Source organism: Amia ocellicauda, chromosome 7 (assembly GCF_036373705.1).
Source record: "Amia ocellicauda isolate fAmiCal2 chromosome 7, fAmiCal2.hap1, whole genome shotgun sequence".
Lineage (NCBI taxonomy): Eukaryota > Metazoa > Chordata > Actinopteri > Amiiformes > Amiidae > Amia > Amia ocellicauda.
Window position 1 is genome coordinate 34,129,691 of NC_089856.1, and position 27,135 is coordinate 34,156,825.

Genomic DNA, 27,135 nt, shown 5'->3' on the forward strand with positions numbered 1-27,135 from the left:
AGATTTGGACTAGGGAATATAATAATTATAAGAAATTGTAATAATACAAATATGTAAAACAAACCACTTACATTGTGTGGATATTATGTTTAGGCACATATAAGGTCAACTTGATTTGGGTCCTTTTATTTAGTACGAATATGGTATGTTTCGTGTCGCTGTAATGATTTTTTTTTTACTGTTATTGTCATCATAATATGGGTATATGAATTGCATTTTTATTTAGATTTTAATGTATATTTGATTGTAAGGAAATCCATACCTAGAATAAGTAACCTGATCTATTTCTAGTGTTTGTATACAATCACTAATCTCAATGTAATCATTATACTGTCAGCAACAAACGACTTAATCAAACAGCAGATACAATTTGTAACAATTTCCTTGACATGTCATACAAATACAAATTGGTTTACTGACAATTGCAATAACACGTAGCCTGGAACTTAAAATAAAAGTTTGGTATTTTGCGTTTGAGGTCATTGAGGTTCTGTCATTTTTTGTTGATTAATACTTTCAACCACGTGTGTGGGGCGGGGGGCGGTGACATCACAGGGGTCCCCCATAACTGGGAAAGTCTTTCAACCTTGGGAAAGTTACCGCCCTCTGCCCTGCCTTATTTATTAACCTTACATATGATTTGTTTATGTTGATATTGATCAGATACCTGGGCTATCACAGGTGTACGGAAACATTGTGTAAATGATTTTATAACAGCGGGAAAGCATGACTAATGACACTCCTCATGGTGGATATGCTTAATATGCAAGCTATGTCCTGGCAAAAAGCTGTAAACTGTATATGACCTAGCAAAAGCATTGCAACACAGGACGATCTGTTAGGCGTGCAATTCATCACCAGGGAGGAACTGCCACGTTAAAAAAAAAACACCCTGCTTTTACTACCGAGATCTCTGTTCCCCGCGTTGTGAACTGCAAAGGGAAGTCAAGAGGCTGGATTGAGCTGATCTTTGGCTTTAAAAGTTGTAGTGTCGGTCATGGTAAAGATCGAGTTTGCTCCTCTGCATATCCCCTTCAGCAGGAGGCTGGAGACAGCAGCTGTTCTGCAATGGGTCTTCTCCTTCCTCTTCCTGGGTACAGCAATTTTTATTTTGTATCATTTTGTTCAGTTAGTTAACCTTCATTCGAGGTTATTATGGGCATAGTATGGGTGATATACAAGACGTTCCCCTCAAAGACGAGCTGTATATGTGTGTGTTTTTGTGTTTAAGTGCATAACGTAAAAGTCGTCGGTTTCCATAAGTTGTGGAGCGGGTATAAAAGCTGGAGCCACACGGAACAGCACGGGGCGGTAGCTGATCATTTATTACTGTCACAAAAAAGTGTTTTCCGTGCAAGAGACGCACCGTAGCAATTCTTTTTGTCAATCATTTTGCATTAACCCGCTAAACCTATTTTAAATCAATTGAAACTGCACGGGCTCGTTGTTTCCGAAGGTCTAACCTCTCTACAAAGTGTGCACATGCATTAAAGTCCTCTTAAAAAGCTAAAGAGAAAGCCTACGCAACCTGAATTTAAAAGTCCGTCCCGGCTATTAATAATAATACTCATACATACGCCTGGAACCTCAGGAACTGGCCGTTGCAGGTGTGCATTTATTTTAAATAGTTTTTTGCCTGTGATATTTGCAAATATAAAACTTGATTTTATGTTCCACTTGCAAGGAAAGGTCTTGTCCTGATGTTATTTTGGGGATATAATCATGAAAAGCTGCCGTCCCGGGCTGTTCCGTGTGGCTGCAGTGTTTCACTCTGTTCCATTACTTTTCGCAACTCTAGTTGTTGCGTTATAATCGTTTTCCTTATTGTAACATTAAAATTATATGTACTATGTCATGCATTGCAAAGCTGTCCAAATGTCTCTTTTGCTTTGTTTTTAGTATGTGTAATTTTTAGTATATTTCCCCGCTAAATATTATTCGTTGTGGCTACTTAACATTGTCACAAAGTAGCCTAAATATGCAGATCCCAGATTGGTTACAACAACGTATTAATCTGACATTAGAACAACGATGCTAAAATGTTGTCGCAATGTAATTTTAGCTTCTGGGTAAGTAGTATTATAACGCTTTGGGAACGTCAAAGTGAATTTCGCAGATATGTTGCAACAACGTTGCGATCTACCAATGCTTACTAGAACTGTAAAAGTCTGTATCTGTGATTATGTATAACACTATACATATTATAAGGCTTATATGATCGGGTATACTATATATAGCTATTATCAGCCTGGAGTTTATTGTGAATGTAAAAAATGTGAGCAAGACATGAAATGAATGAAATCAAATCAATTTTAAAATGAGGAACCATTTAAACTTTTAAAAATACGTTCTGATGTTCTGGTAAGATAACATCTAAATAGATACATTTTGAATTTTCAGTCTCAAACATAAGTGCATATTTAAACCTTGTTACTTTATTCATTACTTTATTTATAAAAGCCTCTTCAGAGAGAAATATGTATTATCAAGAAGAAAAGTCTTTCCTTCCATTTCTTGCAAAATGTAATAAAGCATCTTAGCATAATATTACTTAACCAGTGTCTTTCTTCCGTTCAGGCCAGTGCTGTATGGCCTTGTTTATTCTCATTGTACTGAGTGGCTACTGGCATGCTGCTGCTCTGTATGTGGTGTGGTTGTACTTGGACTGGGACACACCGCAGTGTGGAGGTAGAAGGTCCTCATGGGTTAGATGCTGGAGAGTTTGGAAACATTTCCGAAACTACTTCCCCATTAAGGTAAGTTGAGTTAAGTAAGATAAAAGAAAATAAAAGCTGATTCCAGTAAGCATGACCTTCCACATCTTTCCAGGGTTTAAGCGTTGTTTCAGCCAGCTTCCCCCAGTACTTGTATTTCCTTGCTATGAGTCTGATAAAGTAACAATTAGGCTATGCATTGTTAAAAACGTCCCTCAATGTTCCCTGTTTTGAAGAAAGGGATACTCTGGCTTCCCATACACACAGAGTCCCCAAATTTGTGTCTGAAATATGACCATACATACCAATTAAATGTTCACTCTGGGTGTTTAGCTAATACTAATAATCTACTAAAACTCAGCCGACTGAAATGTGTAATGGCTGGATTCCCTATAGAGTGACCTGATTAATAGAGATCGGGGTCTGCTGTGCATGTTTCCTATCAATAGCTACCATGTTGCACTTCAGTCAGCATTCCAGACTATAAGGTACTTAAGTAACATGGTTTGTTTTCAAGCTTATAAAGACCTGTGACCTGGACCCCGAGAAAAACTACCTGTTCGGTTTTCATCCCCATGGCATTCTGGCAGCGGGAGCCTTTGGGAATTTCTGCACCGAGGCCACTGGTTTCCGGGAGCTCTTCCCCGGTTTGACCCCTTATCTCCATATACTTCCTTTTTGGTTCCGCTTTCCTGTCTTTAGAGAGTACATCATGTCTGCAGGTAAGTCAGAAAATTGGCTCACACAATTAACCTTTGTCTCACCTGGGACATGTATGGCATAGAGTGTCATCATTAATAATGAGAAATGAGGAAAGTGTTATTTTCTCATCTATTGTGTCTTTAAACTTCACTTCTAATAATGCAAGAGAACTAAAGTTGTATTAAAGAGAAAGTAACATATTCTCAGCATGTGTACCACTTTATAATATGCGTATTTAGAATGATTTTGAAATGCTCATCAAAAGCAGATAATCGGAAACATCTGAATATTAAGATATCATTGTATAGAAGTGGTGTGATAATAAGGTAATGTGTGAACAGATGTATCTGAGAATAGCCTTAGTTTATTGTGCTCTGGATGATAAAGCATTTGAAGCTGATGAGAGTGTCTTGCCAGTTTTTCATCTGACAAGCAGTACTTAACAGAAATAACTTTTGCTGGGTAGTTATTTAAAACTGTACTGGCATGGCGTTAAAGGTGATTGTTGTTTGACTGATTATGTTTAAATACATGCAGTTATTTATGTGAATCTATATTACAGTTTATTTGTGACTATGCAAATTACCGTTTGGTGCAGGGGTAGTTTCCTGCTCCAAGAAAAGCGTAACACATGTGCTGAGCCAAGGAGGAGGAAACATCTCTGTCATTGTGATTGGGGGTGCTGCGGAGGCCTTAGATGCCAGGCCTGGAAGCCTTATATTAGAAGCTCTTAACAGGAAGGGATTTATCAAGATTGCTCTCAAATGTGGGTGAGTGACTCAATGGGCATCTCTGCACAAAATGTTCCCATTCATGACAGTTTGTCACACAGTGGCGCAGGCATAGCCGCAGTGGTTATTATGTGCAAGTAAGAACAGAGCTCAGGCAGTTAATTAAACCAAAATTAGGGAATTATCAGAGATTACAGAGCAGTATTTGGAAGCAATTAGCATTCACCCACCACAAGCAGATGTAAGTGTCAGCTGTTGGCTACTCATACTCGTTGTTTGCTTCCGGTTACAGGTTTTCCACTTTATCTGTGTAAGGCATGAACCCCAGCAGAAGTAATCAACTGATACATTATCAATATTGTAGGCAGTGTGCAATGTTAGTTAAAAGCGCTTTATCAATATGTCACAGTATGTCCCACCTGCTATACAGACTACATTAGTTGCAGACAAAAGTAAGAAAAAAGCTTTTATTCAAATTCACTTGAGGTTCACACACCTCAGGTTCATACAATTAATAACCATCATATAATTAATCCTTGCTGAAAGACTCGCACTGCAGGCAACATTAGGTGCTTTAGCTTACGGTGTTGTGCATAGTGGTTTATTTTAATTATAATCATAATTATCATCAGGTTGAAATGCACAGATGTAGTGGGGGATGGTTGTGGTTCTCTAATCTTCTTTTATGCATGATTATGACAGATTTCTTCCTAATTCCTCATATAAGAGACTACAGTAATGCAAATAAATCACACCACTACCTAAATAACTAAATATATGTGTGTGGCTTCATCAATACATTGTATTCATTTGTTATTTATTCATTCATTAATTTCAGTGAAATGTGTATTTTTAGATGAAAGCTGTTGACCATTGCTTTCAGACACAGGCTGTATGTAAAGAGAGAGCTTTTGTAACTGACTTCACAGTTGAGTTTTAATAAATTCACCATAATCTCTGTCCCACTTCTCTCCAAAGTAAAAAACAAAACAATAAAATACAGTTCTTGAATTTGTCCTTCTTCCTTTTAATATTTTAGGGCACATTTGGTCCCAGTGTTTTCCTTTGGAGAAAATGAGCTCTTTACCCAGCTGGAAAATCCTGAGGGATCATTAGTGAGGTCCATCCAGAACAGACTTCGAAAGATAATGGGATTCAGTATGCCACTGTTTCATGCCCGGGGTGTGTTTCAGTACAGCTTTGGTCTCATTCCCTACAGGAAACCCATCTATACTGTAGGTAAGTGAGTTCTATGTTGACTTTTGTCACCCCAGTCCCTTCATTGGGAAAACATGTGACATATGAAACCTTCCTACTCTGGTACAATGCTTTTGCAACACAATTAAGGATCTGAAAATAGTCCATACTAACGATACGGCAGAAATAAAATCTGACATTTTGTAACTATGTTCTGCTAATGCAGAAAATAGTGTATGTGTATTTTACAATTGGTTTTGCCTGACATACAATTTTCAATTTTAATATGCAGTATATTTACACAAACCTACTCTCTGGCACAAACTGAATTTTGCTGGGACAATTTAATTGCCTTTGACTACAGGTTAATTACTTAATTACCATCTGAGACATTAACCTGAGCCAAAGTAGAGAAGAATCCAGCTGTGCATACGTTGATATAGCTTTAAATAATCTTCCTGCTATAAATATTCCTAATACCTTAACAAAGACACTTTAAAAACATCCAGTGTATAATGTAATGCAAAAAGTATTTAACTTGCTATTTTAAATCTTTCCGCTACTTAACCAGACTATGTTCAGTGGACACATTTCAAATTCTTTCCATGACATCAGCACTTCATGACTGATAGCCTAACTTGCCAGAAAGTTGCCATCAAGGACCAGGAGCTGTGTATTAGTAAAACAGTGCTCTTGTCATTGCCCTCGTGTCATTGCCTTTCGATTTGCAGTGGGAAGACCCATCGCTGTGGAGCAAAATGTGAACCCTTCAGCTGAGGAGGTGGATAGACTGCACAGCGAGTACTTGGAGGCACTGAACCAGTTGTTTGAGCAGCACAAGGCCCAGTATGGCATACCAGAGCATGATCACCTAGTCTTTAAGTGAGAGTTTAAACTCCCCAAGTGCAGGCTACTGGAAAATCAATACGAATAAACAGAAAACACTTGATTATGTGAATAAAGATAGATGGAAATCACACAGGATGAACTTACACTGTACTTTTCCCCTCATGTTCTCAAGGTAACTAAACACTCAATTTTGTGTATCAAATTGACACTATATTTTAGTTCTTACGTAAGTGTACACAAGTAATTGTAACACTGATAAATGTACTCACACATTAGAAGTCAAACATTTGGAAGCACTAAATGATGCATAAAGTTAATAGGGGTGAGGACAGCGAAACACACGTTTAACACACATTTGTCATTATACTCATGAGACAACATTCTTGTCAATATCTTTAGGATGTCTGAAGTTTATCTGTTCATGGTTAGTTGCCTCTATTATATAGCCAGGTATTAACATGGCAAAGAATATCCAATATCACTCTCTTTGTGTTGCTGTAAAGCCTATGAAGCAGTATGTCTTTATGCATGCATGTATGTATGTATGTATGTGAGAATATATTTTTGTTTAATATATTGTGATCAGTACAGTCTGAAAATATTGCATCCTTGTTGATATACAACAAAAAATATATTAAGAAAAGATCCTTTAACTTCAACTTGAAGGGGTGGCAGTTTAATGGTTAAAGTGGGGTGAGTGTAATGTTTCTCTTTCAGATAATTTTTTTTAGCCAGGGAAGCACACCAGGGTTAAAAATAGAGCACAGCAGACATACGTGTCACATGAGATTAAAATTTAGGTCACTCTGCTTCATGTGATCACTGGTCTAGTCCAATGTAATGACATCACATTTTTCTGTGATTTACTTGTAACATACAATAGGGATACATTCTCAAAAATAAATGTATATCCTGTAGATGAAATTTGTATGCAAGCATATATATATATATATATATATACACACACATATGCAAAATGCAAAATGCAGTCAGTTTGGAAACGTTTGAACTGTATAATTACACATTAGAAATGTAAAACTATAATTTGTGTAAATTGGGTTCCATGCTACCTTTGGAGTTAGGTAATCATTGCTTTTATTTTATGTAGGTTTAGTTTGAATACTCTGGTTTTATATTAAAATGTTATGAGCTGTTATGTTTTTATAGATATACAAATAAAGGATATCAAATATTAAGTGTGGCATAAATTGACATGTAACACATTTATTGTATTTCGTCGTCTATAAATTGTGTTCCCTAATGATCATTAGCCTTTACCTCAAGGGTTTTCTCTGTTTGATTTCATAACACTTCTTGTACATTTACAAAATAAAAATCCAACTACCTTCAAATATTTACATTTCAAAACCTCTTTCCTTTTTAACATTCTTAAATCAGTACACATAAGTAGGATATGTGAAAGGTGAGTATGTGTGTGGTGTGTGATATAGGGGTGATGTGTAGGGCGTGCCTTGGTATAGTGGGGGGATAGGGTAGGGTGCACCCCTTGCTAGTACATAAGGTGAATTGTAGGCTTCAACAGTGTTGACTGTAGGGTATGGTTGTAGTGAAGGCCGACCTAATGTTGGGTACATGAAAATTTGCCTGGGTCTTCTCTCTCTGTTAGATCATCTACTCCCAGTGTCAGTGTGAACGTTATCTACAGGGGGGGTTAAGGGTCTCGCTTCCCATTCACCCTCTGGCTCTGGTTGGACTGGATCAGGCAGGTCTTCATCCATGTTGTCTTCCTTCTTGTCTCTGTTCTTCTTTGACTCATGGTAGAATTTTCTATGTAAATATTCTCGTCTCTGCTCAGTTCTACTCCTAGGTATCCTCAACCAGCAACTGCCTGTTCCTGCTTCATCCTCTGAGTTGGTGGTGTCGCAATCGTTATTCTGTTCTCTTGTTGTTGAGTATTGTTTCTTGTTTTCCTCTACTCAGTAGACTGGACGTGGAGGTGGTTAACAGGTAAGTCACTTACAAGTAGTAGCAGGTTCTGATGTAGGGTTCTAGTTCTGCGGTCGCCTATTTCTGGACTGACGTTATACACAGGATTGTCTCCCACTTGTTCCTTCACCACATAGATATTTTTTTCCCAGTATGACCAACATTTTCCAGGGCCTCCTCACTCGCTGAGATTCCTTTAATCTTTTGGTCATAATAGGCTTTGTCCCTTGCACTTGATTGTTTACTATTCTCGTTTGCGATCCTGTATGCCTCGGTCATTCTCCCAGTCCACTTCCCAGCATACCCTTTGGGTGAGACCGTCTCTTGCTCCCCCATCAAGCCGAATAAAAAGTCTACAGTGAGGTGCAGATGTAGGCCGTACAACAGATAGAAAGGAGAGAATCCAGTTGATTCATGTCTCATGCAGTTATACGCATGTATGATTTGTGGGAGATGGTCCTTCCATCTTTCCTATTCCTTGTCTCCAAGTGTTCGCAACATCTGTAGTAGTGATTAAACCTCGCAGCAGGGTTATCTTGAGGGTGGTATGGCATCACATCCTTGAGTGGATGACCCCAGCCAGCTGCTGGAGAGTTCTGAAGAACTCATTCTCAAACTCACAGCCCTGATCATGGTGTAATTTTGAGGGGTATCCAAAGCGAGGAAGAAATTCATTAAAGATGCGCTCAGCTGCAGTCCGGCCAGACTTGTTCTTTGTGGGATAGGCTTGATTTAATCAAGTAAAATTATTTACAACCTCCAGGATATATTCATAACCTCCTTGGCTGGTCTCTAGATGCAGATAGTTGATACAAACAAGCTCCAGGTGTGAACTTGATGTTATACTCCCCATAGGAGCTGGGACATGTGTGGCAGGTTTTTTCTGTTTTATACATGGACACCTTCTTGTGACATATTCCTCAATTTCCTTCTTCATAAATGGCCAGTAGAACCTCTCTATTGCAAGATTGAGAACTTTCAGTGCTGACGTGCCCCATATTGTCATGGAGATGTTTTAGTGCTATCTGCTTGTATTTTGTAGAGTGAACAAGCTGTTGTCTCCCCCTAGTCTGTCCGTATATAGGAGTCCACCCTCTAATTGTAGTCTGCTCCATTCATGTTCATTGTTTTTCTTGTGTCATTGGTGAGTACTGTATTAATTTATTTGAGTTTCATGATCTCTCCTATGGCTTGGTCCACTCTTTGTGCATTTACCAGTTTGTCATGACTTATGGTTGGTAGAAGTCCATGGGGATGTTGGTTTGTGTCCTGTCAAGGCCACATAACCTTTCCCCTGTATGGCTGAATTTGTGGCATCCCTCTATTTTTCATTTGGAGCAGCTCATAAACAGGTTTGGATATTCTTGAGAAGTTCTGTATCTGGCTTCTGTAATAACTCAGGAACCCGAGGAGCTTTCTCACATCACCAGCTGTCTGGGGCGTCTTTTCTTGCAGTGATAGGACTGTGTCCAAGTCTTTGGAGTCAATCCTCACTCCCTCAGTGGAGATGAGGCGTCCAACGTACCTGACCTCTCTCCTGAAAAGTTCACACTTTTCCAGTTTGAGCTTCACTCCGTGTTGTTGGAGGGCCCTGAGGACATTTCAGAGTCCCTCCACATGCTCTTCAAAGGACTTTGCAAAGCATAACACATCGTCCAGATACAGTATGCAACATTCATCTCTGAGTGAGTCCAACATCTATTCCATGCTTCTCTGGTAGGCTGCAGGTGCGTTCGACAGTCCAAAGGGGATCCTGACCCACTCATAGAGCCCTCAAGAGTGATGAATGCAGTGAGGTGCCTGGAACCTTCAGCCATGAAACCTTGATAGGTTTTACCCTGGTCCAGGATACTGTACCAGTTATACCCACCCAGGATGTCAGTCAGGTCCTGGACCCGGGGTAGTGGATGTCGGTCAGGCACGTTTTTTTGGTTTAGGTTTTAATCTATGCATAGCTGGAGAGTTCCTTATTTCTTCTGCACACACACAACTGGGGCGGAGTATGGTGACTTGGATTGGACAATCCATCCTTTTGCCAACAGGCCTTGTATGTACTCCTTTACTTCTTTGTACAGTGGTTTTGGAACTGGACTGGGATGTTATCTTTGTAGCCTTGGAATACGCCCAAAGTCATCGTTATCTTGTGCAAATGCTGCAGATTCCTCATGTAGCATCTCATTGACTAGCTCCTGTTGTTTATTGTCAAGATGACTAACGTCAACAGGCGGGTGCCACAGTGCCGACAATGGATCCTCACTGTGCATCATGTAAGTTTGTTTCTATGATTCTGTCGATTGGCTGAATACTACTGCTGTTGACTGCTGTTCACGGCAGGGTTATGTCATGGTTCGTATGTTTCCCCACTGGAATTCCTACATATGGACCTTTCAGATTCTTAATTTCAAGGAGACACTGCCCAACATCTAGTTGGTCCAGCTGTACATTGTTTTCATCTAGCTCAAACAACATAAGGGAATCAGACAGGTCCACATTGGGTGGGACTCTACACTTTATCTGAGCTACTTGGCCCGGTTGAATGACAATGCTCTGTGGTCTGACTCTTAGATGGCCTTGCTGCATAATGGGTATCTCAGGCTTTAACGGATGGGGACCTCTTCCTTAGCAGTAGAATCATTACTATGGTCCTCCTCAAGCTGTGCACTGTGAGCTTTTGGAGGCTTTTGGCAGGTTAGTGGTCCTAGCCTACAGTGCCTCTCACTCTCATCATTAGTCATTTTCATTACATGCCACAGAATTGCCTTGTCACTAACTTGGCTGTCTGTGAGAAGAGGTTTCAGCTCCCTGCGAACATCACCATGTTTGTGCCCTAGCCCTTGATACACTGTGTGTAGGAATACACCTTGGACTGTCTTTGAGCTGTACTTTATGTCAGCATTGGAGTGAACAGGATTCTCTGTTTTAGCCCTATAACTCGGTAGAGGAACTGTTGTGGTGTCTCATGTTCATTCTGTTTAGTACACATTAACTCTTGGAATAATTCTGTGCTACTCTTCTCCCCCAAATGCGACTAGAGAAACCCCTTGAGTTCTGCTACTGTGAGGTCATCCTTATTTATAAGCATGTCATTGAAGTTCCCTGGCTTTATTATTCTCAGTACACTTCTAACTATCTCTGAATCCCTGAAGTTCACTTGGGCACCTTCTTCCATCTGTTTGCAAACATTGTTGTAGCTTATGTCTGATGTATGGTCACTTATTTGACCCCCCTGTATTTTGAACTCTCTGAGGTGGAGATAGGAGAGGTCGCTTCTGCTACTGTGTGATGCTGTGTGTCAGTTCTCTACATGCTGTAATGTAGGAATGAGTTTACATTGGAAGAGTTTCTTACTTACCTCTTCATAGCTTGAGAGTAACCTCTGGTACTCTGTGTCTGGTATGATATGAGCTATATGTATGTCACTGTGGCTACATTAGCTGCATCATTGGATGAAGAAGGTATGTTGTGTAACTCAACAGTACCCTCTGGGCTCGCTGGTGGTGTAATAGTTACACTACGGTCCTGGATAAGAGCATTCATGGAATCTTTCAAGACTAACATTTCAACCATCCCCTTATCCTCAGGCTTAAGCAAAGGCTTACTATATATAAAAGAATTGATAAAATCAAAACAACCCTCCTCATTATTCACATCAATCTCTGATGGATCCGCTACCTGACCCACAATATTGGTGACCTTAAGGAATTCCTCAGACGACAGAGCGAGCAGGCACTTCCTGATGTCCCACACCAGACTCTTCCTCACATTGTCAGCCATTAAAACCTCTTCCTCTATCCCTCACACAGGTACACAGTTCCAGATGTTTGATTCACAGCCTCAGCTTCTTCTTGGTCCCAGATGTCATAGATCACTGGACCAGCTCCCAACCAGCAGGTGGTGCTGATCCCGGATGAGCACCCAAAAATCTGTTACAGGTCCCAGGAATAGGACCACGTGAACAGATGATAATCCTGTGAAACAGGAGCAAAGATTAGACACAACAGTGCTGGCTTAATTTCAGCTCCTGGGATCCGGTTTTGATTCTGCCCTTGAGTATCTGCCTGTGTGACGTTTGCATGGTTTAGACTCACTGTGACCCTGTGGTTATTGATGATGGATGGATAAAGGGGATTCATCCATCTTCATCCATTCCTCACTGTTTTCATGAAAGGCCTTGTCTTTAGCATTCTGCACACTTGAGTTTAAATATTCACAGTTGCAGTTCCTCAATCCTCATCTCTGGTGCTTTCCACAGTTTCATACACTTCCAGCCAGGCCTCCCTTGTAAAACTGTCCGGATCTCCACCACCACTTCCTAATCACTCTTGCTGTTGTTATAAAACAGAGTCGCAAATCCATCAGTAGCAGCTTCTCCTCCCCTTCAGCCTCATACCCCCTCCATCGTCTGCATTACGACTGGCTGTTCCACATCCAGTGGATGTCAACAACACTTTGTCACTATGTCCTCCAGCTAATCTTTCTTCCGAAGAAATCGGGCCATACCCTGGTTCATTTAATGCTCAGAAGAGAGAGTGACTGCTTGGAAAACAATGTCATAATCCTGGATGAACTCTTTTTTGTTGCCACATTGGCAATCAGATTCAGTTTGGTCAGACTGATGTTTCATGTAGAAGACATCAAAGTCCTGTCTGTGCTGCTTTTTCTCAGGTTGACAGACTTACAATGCTGAACAAAAACATATATAATACATATTTATGTCTTTATTAAATGGTTGCTCTGTGTGCATATAAAGTATATTTTTATAAATCTTTGGGTAGGCCTGTAGAAATTATCTTGGAATCTGTACTCATTTGATATCCATCCATCCATCCATTTTCAAAACCACTTATCCTGGCAAGGGTCGCGTGGTCATTTGATATTAATCAGCATATTGAGCTTAAAGCATTCCAACTTCACTTGTTTTAAGTACCTATTCATCACTTCATATGCTTGAGCCCATCTTGATTGGAAGATTGAAAGAATCGAATACTTAGCATGAGGTGAACAGCTGTTCATTTAATATGGGCTAAGAGAGCTAAGGATAAAGAGCCTGCCAATGCAATCCCTATTCATAGATTGTTGAGACTATCTTGGAGAGTTATGCAGCAATTTCTGGTAAATGTGTGTTTGATGTGGATTAGGGCTATTAGATAGGGCCCAAACTGAGACACATACCTACATTTTTGCCACAAACCCTATGGTCAAATCTAAGCTGTACATAAAGGAAACACACACAATAATGCCTATTATTCCCCTAAAGGAAACTCAGGTTGTGACAGATCTTACAGAGAGGACAAGGACCTTAGGAATGCACCTTATGCACAATATTTACTTTCTATATATCTGCATTCCATTTTTAATTCATTGTTTTCCTGTTTGTGCACTTGAATTTGTTTGTTTTATACATTTGCACAGTGTGTCTTAATATTTGCAAATGAACCTTTACAGCTGGACTAACAGAAACCATTGTTTAAAGTGCATCACATTTTTTCCCCAACTGTTCTAGCTCATCAAGCGACAACTTTTGTCCTTTTCCAACTAAAGCATTGCATATTTTTTTGTAAGCCTCCCCTGACAACTCTCTTCAAGCCAAATGATGTTTACCTACTGTATATATTTGCAGTGATACCTCACATTTTATTCATGTTAAGAAGTAGGGGGACCACCGAAACAACAGACCTCCAAACAATGTAGCAAGCACCAAGTGGTAGATTTGTAATCTAGCTCGGTCTCATTCTGTAGCTGGAACTAACAAACTGCAATAACGATTTAAACCAGGTGGGTTTATACTATGCTGGAGCGGCCTGTGAAAGTGTGCCTGTTCATTTTCTTAGGGCTGCTCCCCCGTTGCAGCCTGAACCCTCAAGACAGAATGACCGCGAGTAACCCTGTGATTCGACTTGGTGACGTCAGAGACCAGCCTCCAATACGCGCCACCTTGTGCTGGCCAATCAGATCCCGGCGACAGCCTCCATGTAATAATACCTTGACGACGTTGCAGGGACTTCCGGGCGGATAGCAGGCCAATGCCAGGAGATACACCGCACAAATAAATTATAAACCTGTTTAATTTTATACATTTTAAATGCGGTCCAATCGTATGTACTTATAGAGGTATAATCCATCTTGCCTCACAGCATAATATCGAACAAGGTGAGTGGGTTTTCTCCCTCAGTTGTACTGTTTACCAGTGTGTTTCGAGGGCTGCAGATGTGCTGCGATGTTGTGTAATTGCATTTATATGAATGGACGGAGCATCCCTGCTAATGCGTGAAAACGGGCTTTTTCTTCCTCAGAAACACAGCATTTCCCGACGTTGGTCCATAGGAGCCATTGCACAGAATGAACTATAAACGCACAAAGATAGTGTCCAGACGACAGACGTAGGCTTTTTGCGTAGACGAGTCTTTCACAGTGTCAAGACATTTATATCCTGCGCAATACGATGTTGATGAGTGCTCAGTTGAAATAAAAACTTATTATATTGGCTATCTAAAGAGGATGTCTTTATATAAAACTGATTGGGCGTTTGTATGTGTTTTGAATTAGATGAGCATGTTATCTATAGTGTAAGAGCAGGAAGCACGCCACCTTCATAATAATAGTCAATAATGTATTTTACAATCCATTAAGCGTTATTAACAAACGATATTATCAGCCGTGTTGGATGGGTTATCTAAATGAATGTGATAAGTTTAGCTTTGTACGTTTGCTTTGCAATAAAGGAGATTAAGGGCGCCCTTCTGTTTGTACACAGGGATGCTATTGTCTCTCAGTAGTTCCAGCGCGTAATCTGATGGTATGGCCCTACATCAGGCGTTATCAAGATTAAATTACACGCGTTTGTGAATAACATATCTGTAAATCCATTGTATAACGTATCAAACGAAACCAAATCGGACACATCTGTCTCATGGTTCTGTTTGATCTGATAAGATAGCACTGATGGACGCAGAGCTGCTTCTCAGGCATTGGGGAGTGTGTTTGCATGTAATGAACAACTGGTCATGTTCATTGGGACTGCACTACTACCAGGAGAGAGAAGTGAAACATGGCTGAAGTGATGGTTACTGTAGATGGATGGGCAATCTGATCCTAATAACCATGTTTGTCCCTAGGCTCAAGCTCTTGGAAGTAGCAGAAATGGTACCTCACCTCCCATGTTAAATTAGGTGTGTAGTTTGCTCTGCTGTCTTTTGTTGTGCATCACACCAGGTTCTTCAGATTTTTCTCATTATAGAGTATTACACGTCTGATTTTAACCTCGAGCAGTGCAGTTCTTAACAAAAGCATGCTCAAGTGTGTGTCGAGCTTTAAATGTTAATTCAGGTGAGTAATACGTCTAATTTATTTTGTGGTCAAATTGTATTTAGTTCACTTGCTCATACACTGCATATAAAATACATAAAATCAGGTCTGTTCAATATTATTTTTGTTGCCTTGTTAGGGAGACCATTTTTATAAAGTGTTGCCCAGTGTTGTTCAAAGGAATTTCATACTGAAGTTATAAATACTGAGATGGCCTGTTATGTCTGAGGCATGCTTGAGTATGAGTTAAAGGTCTAATATAATGAACCATGGTGAAACTGGCTTATAGTGATTAAATTGAAATCCCCTATGCTGAAGCTGGCCTAGTCAGGTAACCAGCACACTTACATTGAGGGGAAAAAAGTATTTAATCCCCTGCTGATTTTGTACGTTTGCCCACTAACAAAGAAATGATCAGTCTGTAATTTTAATGGTAGGTGTATTTTAACAGTGAGAGACAGAATAACAACAAAAAAATCCATGAGGGAAACAAGTATTTGATCCCCTATCAATCAGCAAGATTTCTGGCTCCCAGGTGTCTTTTATACAGGTAACAAGCTGTGATTAGGAGCAGTCTCTTAAAGGGAGTGCTCCTAATCTCAGCTCGTTACCTGTATAAAAGACACCTGTCCACAGAAGCAATCAATCAATCAGATTCCAAACTCTCCACCATGGCCAAGACCAAAGAGCTGTCCAAGGATGTCAGGGACAAGATTGTAGACCTACACAAGGCTGGAATGGGCTACAAGACCATCACCAAGCAGCTTGGTAAGAAGGTGACAACAGTTGGTGCGATTATTCGCAAATGGAAGAAACACAAAATAACTGTCAGTCTCCCTCGGTCTGGGGCTCCATGCAAGATCTCACCTCGTGGAGTTTCAATGATCATGAGAACGGTGAGGAATCAGCCCAGAACTACACGGGAGGATCTTGTTAATAATCTCAAGGCAGCTGGGACCATAGTCACCAAGAAAACAATTGGTAACACACTACGCCGTGAAGGACTGAAATCCTGCAGCGCCCGCAAGGTCCCCCTGCTCAAGAAAGCACATGTTCATTGGCAAACTTCAGACGGGCCTGTACATCTGAATGATTCAGAGGAGAACTGGGATCTTTGGCATCAACTCAACTCACCGTGTTTGGAGGAGAAGGAATGACCCAAGAACACCATCCCCACCGTCAAACATGGAGGTGGAAACATTATGCTTTGGGGGTGTTTTTCTGCTAAGGGGACAGGACAACTGCACCGCATCAAAGGGACGATGGACGGGGTCATGTTCCGTCAAATCTTGGGTGAGAACCTCCTTCCCTCAGCCATGGCATTGAAAATGAAAATGGGTCGTGGATGGGTATTCCAGCATGACAATGACCCAAAACACGACAAGGCAACAAAGGAGTGGCTCAAGAAGAAGCACATTAAGGTCCTGGAGTGGCTTAGCCAGTCTCCACACCTTAATCCCATAGAAAATCTGTGGAGGGAGCTGAAGGTTCGAGTTACCAAACGTCAGCCTTGAAACCTTAATAACTTGGAGAGGATCTGCAAAGAGGAGTGGGACAAAATCCCTCCTGAGATGTGTGCAAACCTGGTGGCCAACTACAAGAAACGTCTGACCTCTGTGATTGCCAACAAGGGTTTTGCCACCAAGTACTAAGTCGAAGGGGTCAAATACTTATTTCCCTCATTAACATGCAAATCAATGTATAACTTTTTTGAAATGCGTTTTTTCTGGATTATTTTGTTGTTATTCTGTCTCTCACTGTTAAAATACACCTACCATTAAAATTATAGACTGATCATTTCTTTGTCAGTGGGCAAACGTACAAAATCAGCAGGGGATCAAATACTTTTTTCCCTCACTGTAAGTGTGCTGGATTAAATCGAAACCACAAAACCTGACGAGTCCTCTTCTTGAATATTGAATGCTATTTTTTTCACCATTCACAACTATAAACTGATTACACTGGAAAATCATTTTTGTAGTGGATAGATTCATTTTGCTTTGTAGTCACAGTTAAGAGCACCAGTGACTCGGACGAATGAGTAGTATACATTATAATATTTTACATCTTATACTTCAGAGCACTGCTTCAAGTAATCTGTTTCTGTTCAGCCTTTCCCAATGTTATGGAATGCAGCTGTATGTAGGCTACATTATTTTGACCTTTCTTCACGAGATGTTTGAAACATATGCATAATGGCATTTTTTATGACAGTCCTACTTAATATTGGAAAATATTACTTCTTCATTAACTTAATTAACTTACACTCCAGCTCAAAGGATATTGAGACATACTCACTTGAATGTAATCTATATTCTCTGAAAACCCACACAGACTAGTTTGTAGCAGAACCTGTTGTGTAGACATTTGCTGTCAATTGAGCAACACTCCTCTTTGATTTAAGATTTAGATTCCTGCTTTGCTAGTTGTGGGAATTAACCTTGTGGAGGATTGTCATAATTTATGGTATACTCCCTCAATGTGTTTCTTATGCTCAAGAAGTCCATTGTTATAAACTTTGCCTTATCAAGTATTGAAACTCAGTTATCAACTGCTGCAGTCCAAAATAAATATCACAACCAGATTAAAATGTCTCTTGACAATGTTGAATGGCTTGTTTAAAAAAGAGTCCCCTGACATTCAAGACAATACAAAACTATGGAAATGAGTCATGTGACAGTTAACTGAAGTTTTGGTTACAGGACTGGAAAGTCTACATTAGCTGTAGACTTTCAAAATTAATTGCACACTGAATTTACTTTACAAATAGATTCCATAGCAGTGTTTTGCATGTTGGAATTTATAAAATCCACAGGGTCTGACTACAGCTTAGATACCCTACATATCCTGCAAGTAAATAGTTTGTTTTAAACTGTGAGAGAACATCAATTCACCTGTAATTTGTGGAAATAAATGAGCAGAGAGACTCCTAGACAATTACATGATTTTCACATTGTAGGTAACAAACAATAGACCCATACCCTTGGATCATTTATTCATTAAGTAGTGTGGCAGCTGTTGCACAGGTACAGAGCTTGGCAGGTCATATTTCAAGTGAAACAATTTTTAGCTGACTTAATTTCCTCCAAGAATTATGTATTTTTTAATTCACTGTGATGCTCAATTTTCTGTAGTTTGTCTCAAGGGAAGCCTAAACCATCAGACCCATTTTTCTTAAAGTTAACTTAAATACAGCATGGTCCACTGCCAAACTGTTATTTAGGTAACCAGGCAGGTTTGTGGTTGGGGTATGAGACTGCAGTTTATTTATAGAGTGCACATTTTGACCACAGTCCAGATATAATGGAGAATCTTATCTTGTCTAAGGCCAACTTAGATTGAAAAGTACAGCACCTCAGTATAAAGGTTCAAGCATAATCTTACTCCCTTCTTTCCACTGAAATAGGAATATAATCACAGAAATTGCTTAGCTCTCCATCTAGTGGGGGATAATAGCACTGTCTTGATTTAAATCTAAATTAAATCTAAACTTGGTTACATGTAGGCCCACGATAGAAAATAAATAAATAAATAAAATATATTGGACTCGGATATCTTGGTATCTAAAGTATTGTTTATTCTAATCCCAGTACTTTCAGTGTCAGGAATCTAAAAATAAATAAATAAAACAAAGTTCCCATGCTCAGATTTCTCAACTGAATGTGTCGTACTTAACTGTTTTAGACTATCCCACTTGCTTATCGTTAGACAGTTAGTCATTGGTTAGTTGCACAGTTGAACCCTTTGATTTCTAGGTGTAGATCTTACAGTGTGTACTTTGACCAGGTGCTACTCCCTGCTTTTGTTTGTTTGGAGTTTGTAATGCATTGTGTAAATAACCAGGATTACTGTAAAGTGGGTTGTCACAGCATTCCATGCCTCTTAATTAAAACTATTACACAATAGTTCTCGAAGATGAATTCCACTTAGTTTGACCCACAACATGTGCTGTAATCATGTAAGACCATAGAAATCATACTGTACAGACATTTGTATTATAAGACAGTTTTTCCATTCGATTTTTAATTTGTTTTAAATTCTTAACATCGGCCTGCTAATTTGAACTTGACAAAGCATGACGTAAATGTTGCTTTGGTACAGAGTAATCCAATATGACTGTTGTCAGTGTTGCTGCCTATAGCAGGTCACAGTGAATTCTGCCTTTCAGCAATCCTTAATCAGTCAAAGTCGGCAGATCAATTTGCCACTAGACTTTGCAAATTCTACTTCATGCTGTTATATAATAATTACAACAAATTAATATTCTGTTATTGGCTCTGGGATGTACATTCCTGGCTAGAGTTCAGCACCATGGACAGCCCTTGATGGGATGGTACCTTGTTGGTAATCCTTACCTCCCTGTCCTTTTGTGTTATAGTGTCAAAATAGGAGAAAATTAATCATCGGCAAACCTTTACTGCTTTTGTCTCAAAGAGTGGCTTTAAATTTCAGGATGTATATCAAAGAGGTTTTACTCAAAACACATTGAATATGGTTTACACTAGCAGTGGTAGACCCTTGACTAATGAACAAGGAAAGGAAAAATATAGCCTGTTATTTTTGTTGTTTGCCTTTTTGAAAAGAAAATGTGAGTTAGTTAGTTACTTTCGAGAGTGTTTATCAGAATGTGCCTTGCATTCGGCCATAACCTTGGTGACAATATGTTATCATTTTACTTGCTTATAAATAATTCACCGTCTCTGGGGGGACAAAAATATGTTGTGATCTGTTTTAAAAGTATTGGTTTCTTTTTCTTATGGGTGATAGAGCAGCGGAGATGCCTTCTCGTTTTGCTTACCTTTTAGTATGCATATCATTTCCGCAGTACATGCTTTGCCAGCATTTTATTTGTGACCTTTAACTTTGTATGCTGTGAGGACTGTGTACTGTTATTATTATGCATATAAGAACAGAATACATTTGTAGAATATAATTTGAGAGAAGGTGCATTACATGGTGTTTGATAGTTTGTCACAGGATGGCAGGAATATTAAAGGGTTCTCTCCAATATATGTGCATGCACGTCAATCTGTGTCTTTGCAGATCCTGCGATTCATTATTGAACCTAGTTATCTGTAATTCATGCACAAAGAAAACTTTCTGTTTTTCTCTTTCTTTATCTAAGGCAAATGCTTTGCTTCCAAGAACCTTTTACCTAATTAAGGATTTATATTGCTCAAAATCCACTTGAATAAATTCACGGTGCAAGGCTACACTTATGAGCTTCTTGGCGGAGTTTCAACAAATCATTACCTCAGTAAACTGAAAGAACACAGTCCGGCATGATCAAACTACGTTCCCTTGACTGTGTTATGTAAAGGTCTCGTCAGTTTCCAGCTTCACATCTGATCTATGATGTTGGGCAAAGGTATTGCTTAAAACTCTGCGAAAGACATCATCCCAAAGGGAACTTTAATTTGATTAATTTTAAAAGATCTTATGTAGCTTTGTCATACAAGCTGCAACATTTAATATGGCAGGTTAATCTTTCTTAATGGTGTAAAACTGGTGATTTTCATAATTGTTTTTACTCCTCTGGCATTGCTTTGAGAGCCAGGGTTGTTTTCAATATTCATGACAAGGAAGAATATTTTCCAAAGTAATTGGTAAGTACTGCATTTTTAGTTTTATCTAAATCCTCTGTAAAATGTATGTCTTTGTGGCATTAAACTTCTAACATGGGTGGTGAATGTCCTACAGTGTTTAAATGCCTTGAAACCTTGTTGCTGGGTCTATGATAAACTGTTTTTTACAGAATGTTTTAAATGTGTTAATGCTTAGGGGGGATGTTGATATCAAACTGAATTTATAGAGCATACAGATTGTTTTCTTGTAAATAACTGAATCTGTGTTTTTGAATATAGCATATTCAAATGCATTTTAACAATAGAGATAATTTTAACTTAACCTCTGAATCTCCGCATAGAGACCTGCGGAGATTCAGAGGTTAAGTTAAAATGATCTCTTTCTGAAATCAGCATATATGCATATATGCATTTACAGCAGGATACATTTAACAAGTCTAAATATTTCATCTTAATTGTGTAACTTATCTAAGATAATTGAGCAAGATACTGTAGTACTTTTTAATACTGTAGATTTGTAAATGTATTATGTTCAATTTATCCGGTAAACATTTGCTAAAAGGCACCTGTGCAGGGATGTGTTAGATTGTGTTTCGTATTGGAAAAATGTTAATTTATCTTACAATTGTATCCTTTAGGTCAGGACAAAGTTGCTGCCTGTATCCACTGCTTTGCCAGTGAGTGGGAAGGCTGTAAAACCCCTGTGTGCCTGGGAAATTAGAAGAATTGGCTTCAAGAATGAAGTTGAAAGAAGACCTCAACCCCCTCCTTCTACAAGTATTCCGTTCAGTCATATGGGTTTATTCAGTTTTAACGTTTATACCATGGTACCTGCTCTCGGGGGCCAGCCAGAACCTTAAACGAGCCAAGAGAGTGAAAGCTCGGCCTGTGAACAACCAGCCCGGTGGCCCCTACCGCGCTCTGAACAGTATGAGCTGCCTTGCCTCAGTGCTGTACCCTGACTGTGACACTCTGGACAAAGTGTTTGAATACGCCCAAAAAAAATTTAAGACCAAGGACTGCATAGGGACGCGGGAGTTGATTAGCGAGGAAGATGAGCTTCAGCCAAATGGGAAAGTGTTTAAGAAGGTAAGGTGTGAATGTGCTGAAAATGCTATAATTTTCTTGATCCAGTCACTTTTTCAATTCATCTGGGGGACACTCCCTGACACATTTCAGTATGTGCATCAGCACATTTTTGCTGCATCTCATTTTCTAAGATTCAATTCTTGCTGAGTCATGTTCACTAAGATTCCAAGTGTGTTTAAGTAATTAAGCAATGGGCAACAATGCAGTTATGTTGTTGATCCTGTATGGATCCTTTGTGTCGCAAATGCCATTATTTAAATGTTTGTGCTGTAAGCCATCTAAGTTACGATGGAGGACTGCATACTCTGTGGAAAGTTTCCAAAACTCTGAAACAACAAAACTACATAACATGGGCAAGGAAGCTTACTTTCTCAAAACGCAACATAAATGTTATCCATACTCCTCCTTTGCTGGAATGAAAGACACTATGACATGTACTGGTGATCTACAGAAACTGTTAGACTGCGCCACCCAGGACCAAGATTGACCAACCCATGACTGTGATTAATTTCTTAGTTCAAGCAGTATTACAGCAAAAACATATTTTATATAGCAACACAATTATTGCATTGAACCAAATGTCTGAAATGTGTTCACACAGCCTGTCTTTGCATTTCCTGTTCTTGTTCCATTAATTTGTCTTGTATAATAGAAAACGATTTTTTAAATCAGTGTTCAGTCCCGTCCCCCCTCAAATTAAGGCTAATCCAGCAACAAGAGGTCTGTTCTCTGCTAACCCCAGTGTGAATTTGACTTGCAACACATTTAATTACCACTGATTGGAATGCTAATCCTATTACATTTTAATTCCTGTAGTTTCTGCTTTCTTTAAATTTTGAATTCACATTTTACAGTGTATGTACATTTATCTAATAGTGTTACACAATAGTCATGCCAGATAATAAGTAGTCTGTTTAAATACAGATAATTTAAGATGACGTATGCCTTAATCACAGAATACCATTGGCAGATTTATGAGAACTGAAAAGAGAGATGGCAGTACCTGTCTGAGTTACAGCCTTATCAATTGTGGCATGTTTTTCCACATAATATTTAATGTATTGTTTTGATGTAGCTTTTAAATAATTCCATCTATCCAGAAATGTTATTTGTGTGCTTTTGTGTTGAGTTCAGTCCAACAGTGTGCTATTCATGTATCTTTCTATTGTGTTTAATGCAAGGGTATCAACAGTGAATTTAAATCTTCAGTTCAATTAGAATTTCTAGAGAATTACAGACTGATTTTAATTTCCTCTGTTAACCTAGGAAATAAAATGTAAAACAATCTCTGTTTTGATGTGGTTAATCCGAAGTATAGAATAGATGCATTTGCACAGACTTGGTACAATGATACTGCAGTGATGTTGAAAAATAACTAGAGGGCAGTTTTGCACAACCTATCTTTCTGATGTACAGCTTTGTATAATGGATAAAGGAAATGTCAGGTTTAAAGCACATTTATGCAGCTGTAATGTGTGCAATAAAATATGTAAAGGATACATAATTTTTTTTTTTTTTTTTTTTTTTTGGGGTCACATTTATGCCTATATATACCTACTGACTTAATTTAAAGTTTTCATTTGAATATGTATTTAAACATTTTTTCTCTGTGTGACTTGGTTCTGTTTGTCCGTCTAGGTCATCCTTGGTGAGTACAACTGGTTGTCGTATGAAGAAGCTTACCTGGCAGCTGCTCAGTTTGGAAGTGGCCTGGCTGCTCTGGGCCAGAAGCCCAAGTCCACCATCGCCATCTTCTGTGAGACCAGGGCGGAGTGGCTGATTTCTGCACAGGCCTGCTTTATGTACAACTTTCCTCGTAAGTAGTGCTCTCATCCTGAAGTGACACAAACACTGTGCACTTGCTAGAGATTTTATAAAGAATGTGTCAAACTACACTTAAATTATGTATTGGTGGTCACTATAGTTTTTTCACTGCTTTCTTCTACATAACTCCTTTAGGTAGTTCCAAAATTAATATTGCCTGAGTGGGTGGGGGAATGCATAGTAAAAAGATCAAATGGGAAAATCGAATCGGTTTTATATGTTTGTCTCCAACATCTACATCGATGAAACGGCAAACATCTCAGTGCTGCCAGTAGAAACCTTTTTATATTAAAGGTTTATTTAATTAAACTGGTGTTCCAACAGTAAAGTATTTGTTTAAACTCTTTTTGAAAGGTGCTTGAGTTTTATAAAAGAAAGTAAAATAACTTTGCTCTAAAAGTATCAGGCTTATGCTATAAAACATTTTTGTAGTTTTGTAGTACAGAAACAAAATTATAGTAATTCATGTTCTTCATGAATGAAACCTGTAGGCTTCATCATCTTGGTAGGCCTTCTTTCCCAAAAGTGACCAATCGGATTGAGATTTATTTCTACCCACCTCATTAATGGCAACTTTCCTTTACTGCATAAATATTCTTCTGATTTTCTAGACTTTTTTTCATTTAAAGTACTTGCATGCAAGGAAGACAAGTCTCTTGGTAATACGTAGATTACAGATGTGGACACAGTCCAGTAATGTTGCCATGACAATGACAAATATTGACCTTTTGAACCCCTTGTATTGTATTCCCACATTTTCAATCTCGCATGGCTGGAACCCCCATAGTGAACTGTTTTTGATAATCTGATGGTAATTATTAGCGACCTCTTCTTGACAAGAAAACCAATTTACCTCATTCTTTTTCTCTGATTATATAAAAGGATTTAATGATTAGTGCTTTCCATGCTTTTCAGTCCACTTCCCTGTTTACACATTTAATTTCCCATTTTGTATATATTCCTTGATGTGTCGTGGGGTTTTCCTGTTTTTGGACTCATTTCAATTTCTGTTTACTGAGGTACAGACACCAATGTCTGGGAGAAATTAGTTCTTCAGGCCAGGAATTGTGTGCAGGAAGTATATTAGCCTCACGCTATACTGGAGTGTGCAGTGAGGAAGTATCCTGCCCGATATTTATCTTTTCGGTCATCTCTTTCCTTTGGATGTCTGTGATTGAGCAATATTTAAGTGTTTTCAGGGAGTGTTTTCAGTTTTCAGTGAAGGTGGAGACAAAAAGATAGTAGCCTACTCAGGTTTTCTTTCCTTATCTGGGATGTTCACTATCCCTGTGCATTTACTTTAGAATCGTGTGCATTTGTTTTTGTTTGTTTGTTATATTAAATCTCACGTCAAATTTCAACACAACCGTTTGGAGACTAAGAGAGCCATTAGTGTAGCATTCCAACTGCCTCCCTGACATTTACTATGGTTGTTTACCCCAGCTGACCTATCACAGCATGGCATGCCCCATACATCACCATACCATTTTATGATTTGGAAAGGTTCCCTTCATGATTATTTCTTCCCCTTAATCCTTCTGCTGTGTCTTGAGTGTCCAGAGACCATAGACACATGCCTTGTGCTTGATGAGTGCATTTTTATGAAAGGAAAAAAACTAAAAAATATTAAGAAGGTCAGAATGTTCTTCTGGCACATGAAACTGTGTGACGGTGTCAGGTTATATAAGTGTCCTGTTTATCTTTTTTTTTTTTTTTCTTCTCTTTCTTGACAGAGTGCAAAATATAAATATATATTTTTATTGAGACGTGCTTGATTCCACTGTCTGACCCATTGTTTAGTGTCCTTAAGTCTAAGATAAACATACATGAACTTGGCTGACGTGTCAAGAGGCAGATTGGTTCTGTCAACATCAGATGTTCACGTAGTCTGTCACAGGAGACGAGAAATCTTATCAGCGCACTGGGATTTAACGAGTCTGATTTGCCTTCCTTTCATTAAGGGGTTTATCTCATTAGATGGATATTGACAGGGGCTTCAATTACTCAGTCTCATCATTTGCTGTAACACACCTTACCTAAGTTGTGCTTCACTCCGTAGAGATACACACCCAAGGTCTTAAATCCAACTGAAAATAAAATAAATATTGCTAATGATGTTAAAGTATAATGGTGTTTGTGCTGCAGATTATCATTTTATTTTCCAACCAAAAGAACTGTTGCTTAACATTGTACTATGCTTTATAGCAATAACTGTGTTCATATCAATGTTGTGATTGATATAATAATGTACTTACATGTTGGAGTGTGATACTCAAGCAATCCCGAGAGTGAGAATGATGAGGTATTAGTCTGGAATATTCTTTTCTTATGTAAATATCTACTTCTGCAGTAGGTGGCACTAATTTATCTATCTACTCTAACAATTATAAATGCTGCCGTGTCTTCTATTTTATTTTTCTCTGTCTTTGGATGAGGTGACGGCATCTGCTTTTATCACATATGTTGTCAAATTGTGGATTTTTTTGTGGTAATGCTGTGCAGCTTCTCAATCCTGAAATCCACACTCAGGATCTGGATTCAAATGAAGAATAGGGATAGGGTGGAGCGGGGGCATTCTTCTATTCCACCTTGTGTGGAAATTGGCATGAAATGTACATCCCAAAGACGTGCCTTGAAGTTTTCACAGGAATCAAAGTATTTAAACTGCTTTGGACGTCCAGTGGCCTTTATATTGTACCACAGAAATGTTAAGCCCCCACCCCTTATTTCCCATCTATCCCAGGCTCCCATGATCCTTGGTTTATGTTACTCCATTCCTAAAGGGAGAAAAGCTATGAGTATAGACTCGTTGATTATCTGTTATGAGACCCATGTGTACAGATCATCCATGCAGTGTTAGTGTGCACATATATAGAGGACTCGCTGAAAAGGGAAAGAAATTAAGGAATTCATATGGTAGACCTTCTTTAATTTTTGAACAGTTTCAAAGAGTAGAACAAAAAATTAATAATGAAAAAAACTCACTGGAATAACTAAAGGCTTTCTATTTACAGTGAAAGGGAATGCTCTGTTAGTAGAATCCAAAAGGAATAAATACTTCAAAATATCAATTACAGTAAAGAATGAGAGTACACCAAATTAAATCAGTTACTTCTTTTGATATTCCAGTATAATAAAATATATTAATTTGCTACATATTTAACACAGCTCTGTTAAGTAAATGTTAGTCAT

The 27,135-nt window shown here is 38.8% G+C and overlaps 2 protein-coding genes across 2 annotated transcripts in view; both read left to right on the plus strand.

Annotated features, from left to right (window-relative positions):
- The first annotated feature begins 599 nt into the window (after positions 1-599).
- LOC136753316 (2-acylglycerol O-acyltransferase 1) lies at positions 600-7,549 on the plus strand. The gene is made up of 6 exons (XM_066709309.1): positions 600-1,094; positions 2,578-2,756; positions 3,232-3,436; positions 4,015-4,186; positions 5,187-5,386; positions 6,076-7,549. Exons 1-6 carry the CDS (start codon positions 998-1,000, stop codon positions 6,228-6,230), a joined length of 1,008 nt encoding a protein of 335 aa, XP_066565406.1. The 5' UTR covers positions 600-997; the 3' UTR covers positions 6,231-7,549.
- A 6,580-nt stretch (positions 7,550-14,129) lies between these two features.
- acsl3a (acyl-CoA synthetase long chain family member 3a) overlaps positions 14,130-27,135 on the plus strand; it is a 34,940-nt gene continuing 21,934 nt past the window's right edge. The window contains exons 1-3 of the mRNA XM_066709312.1: positions 14,130-14,290; positions 21,669-22,119; positions 23,758-23,935. Of these exons, the coding sequence (XP_066565409.1) occupies positions 21,769-22,119; positions 23,758-23,935 (529 nt within the window). The 5' untranslated portion in view covers positions 14,130-14,290; positions 21,669-21,768. The remainder of the gene's footprint in view (positions 14,291-21,668; positions 22,120-23,757; positions 23,936-27,135) is intronic.

What these genes read in the sequence shown, in the direction of transcription:
- LOC136753316 (XM_066709309.1), top strand. Translation starts at nt 998, where the DNA reads ATGGTAAAGATCGAGTTTGCTCCTCTGCATATCCCCTTCAGCAGGAGG. An exon ending in CTTCTCCTTCCTCTTCCTGG is followed by an intron (nt 1,095 to 2,577) that starts GTACAGCAATTT and finishes TCTTCCGTTCAG; the next exon opens with GCCAGTGCTGTATGGCCTTG. An exon ending in GAAACTACTTCCCCATTAAG is followed by an intron (nt 2,757 to 3,231) that starts GTAAGTTGAGTT and finishes TTTGTTTTCAAG; the next exon opens with CTTATAAAGACCTGTGACCT.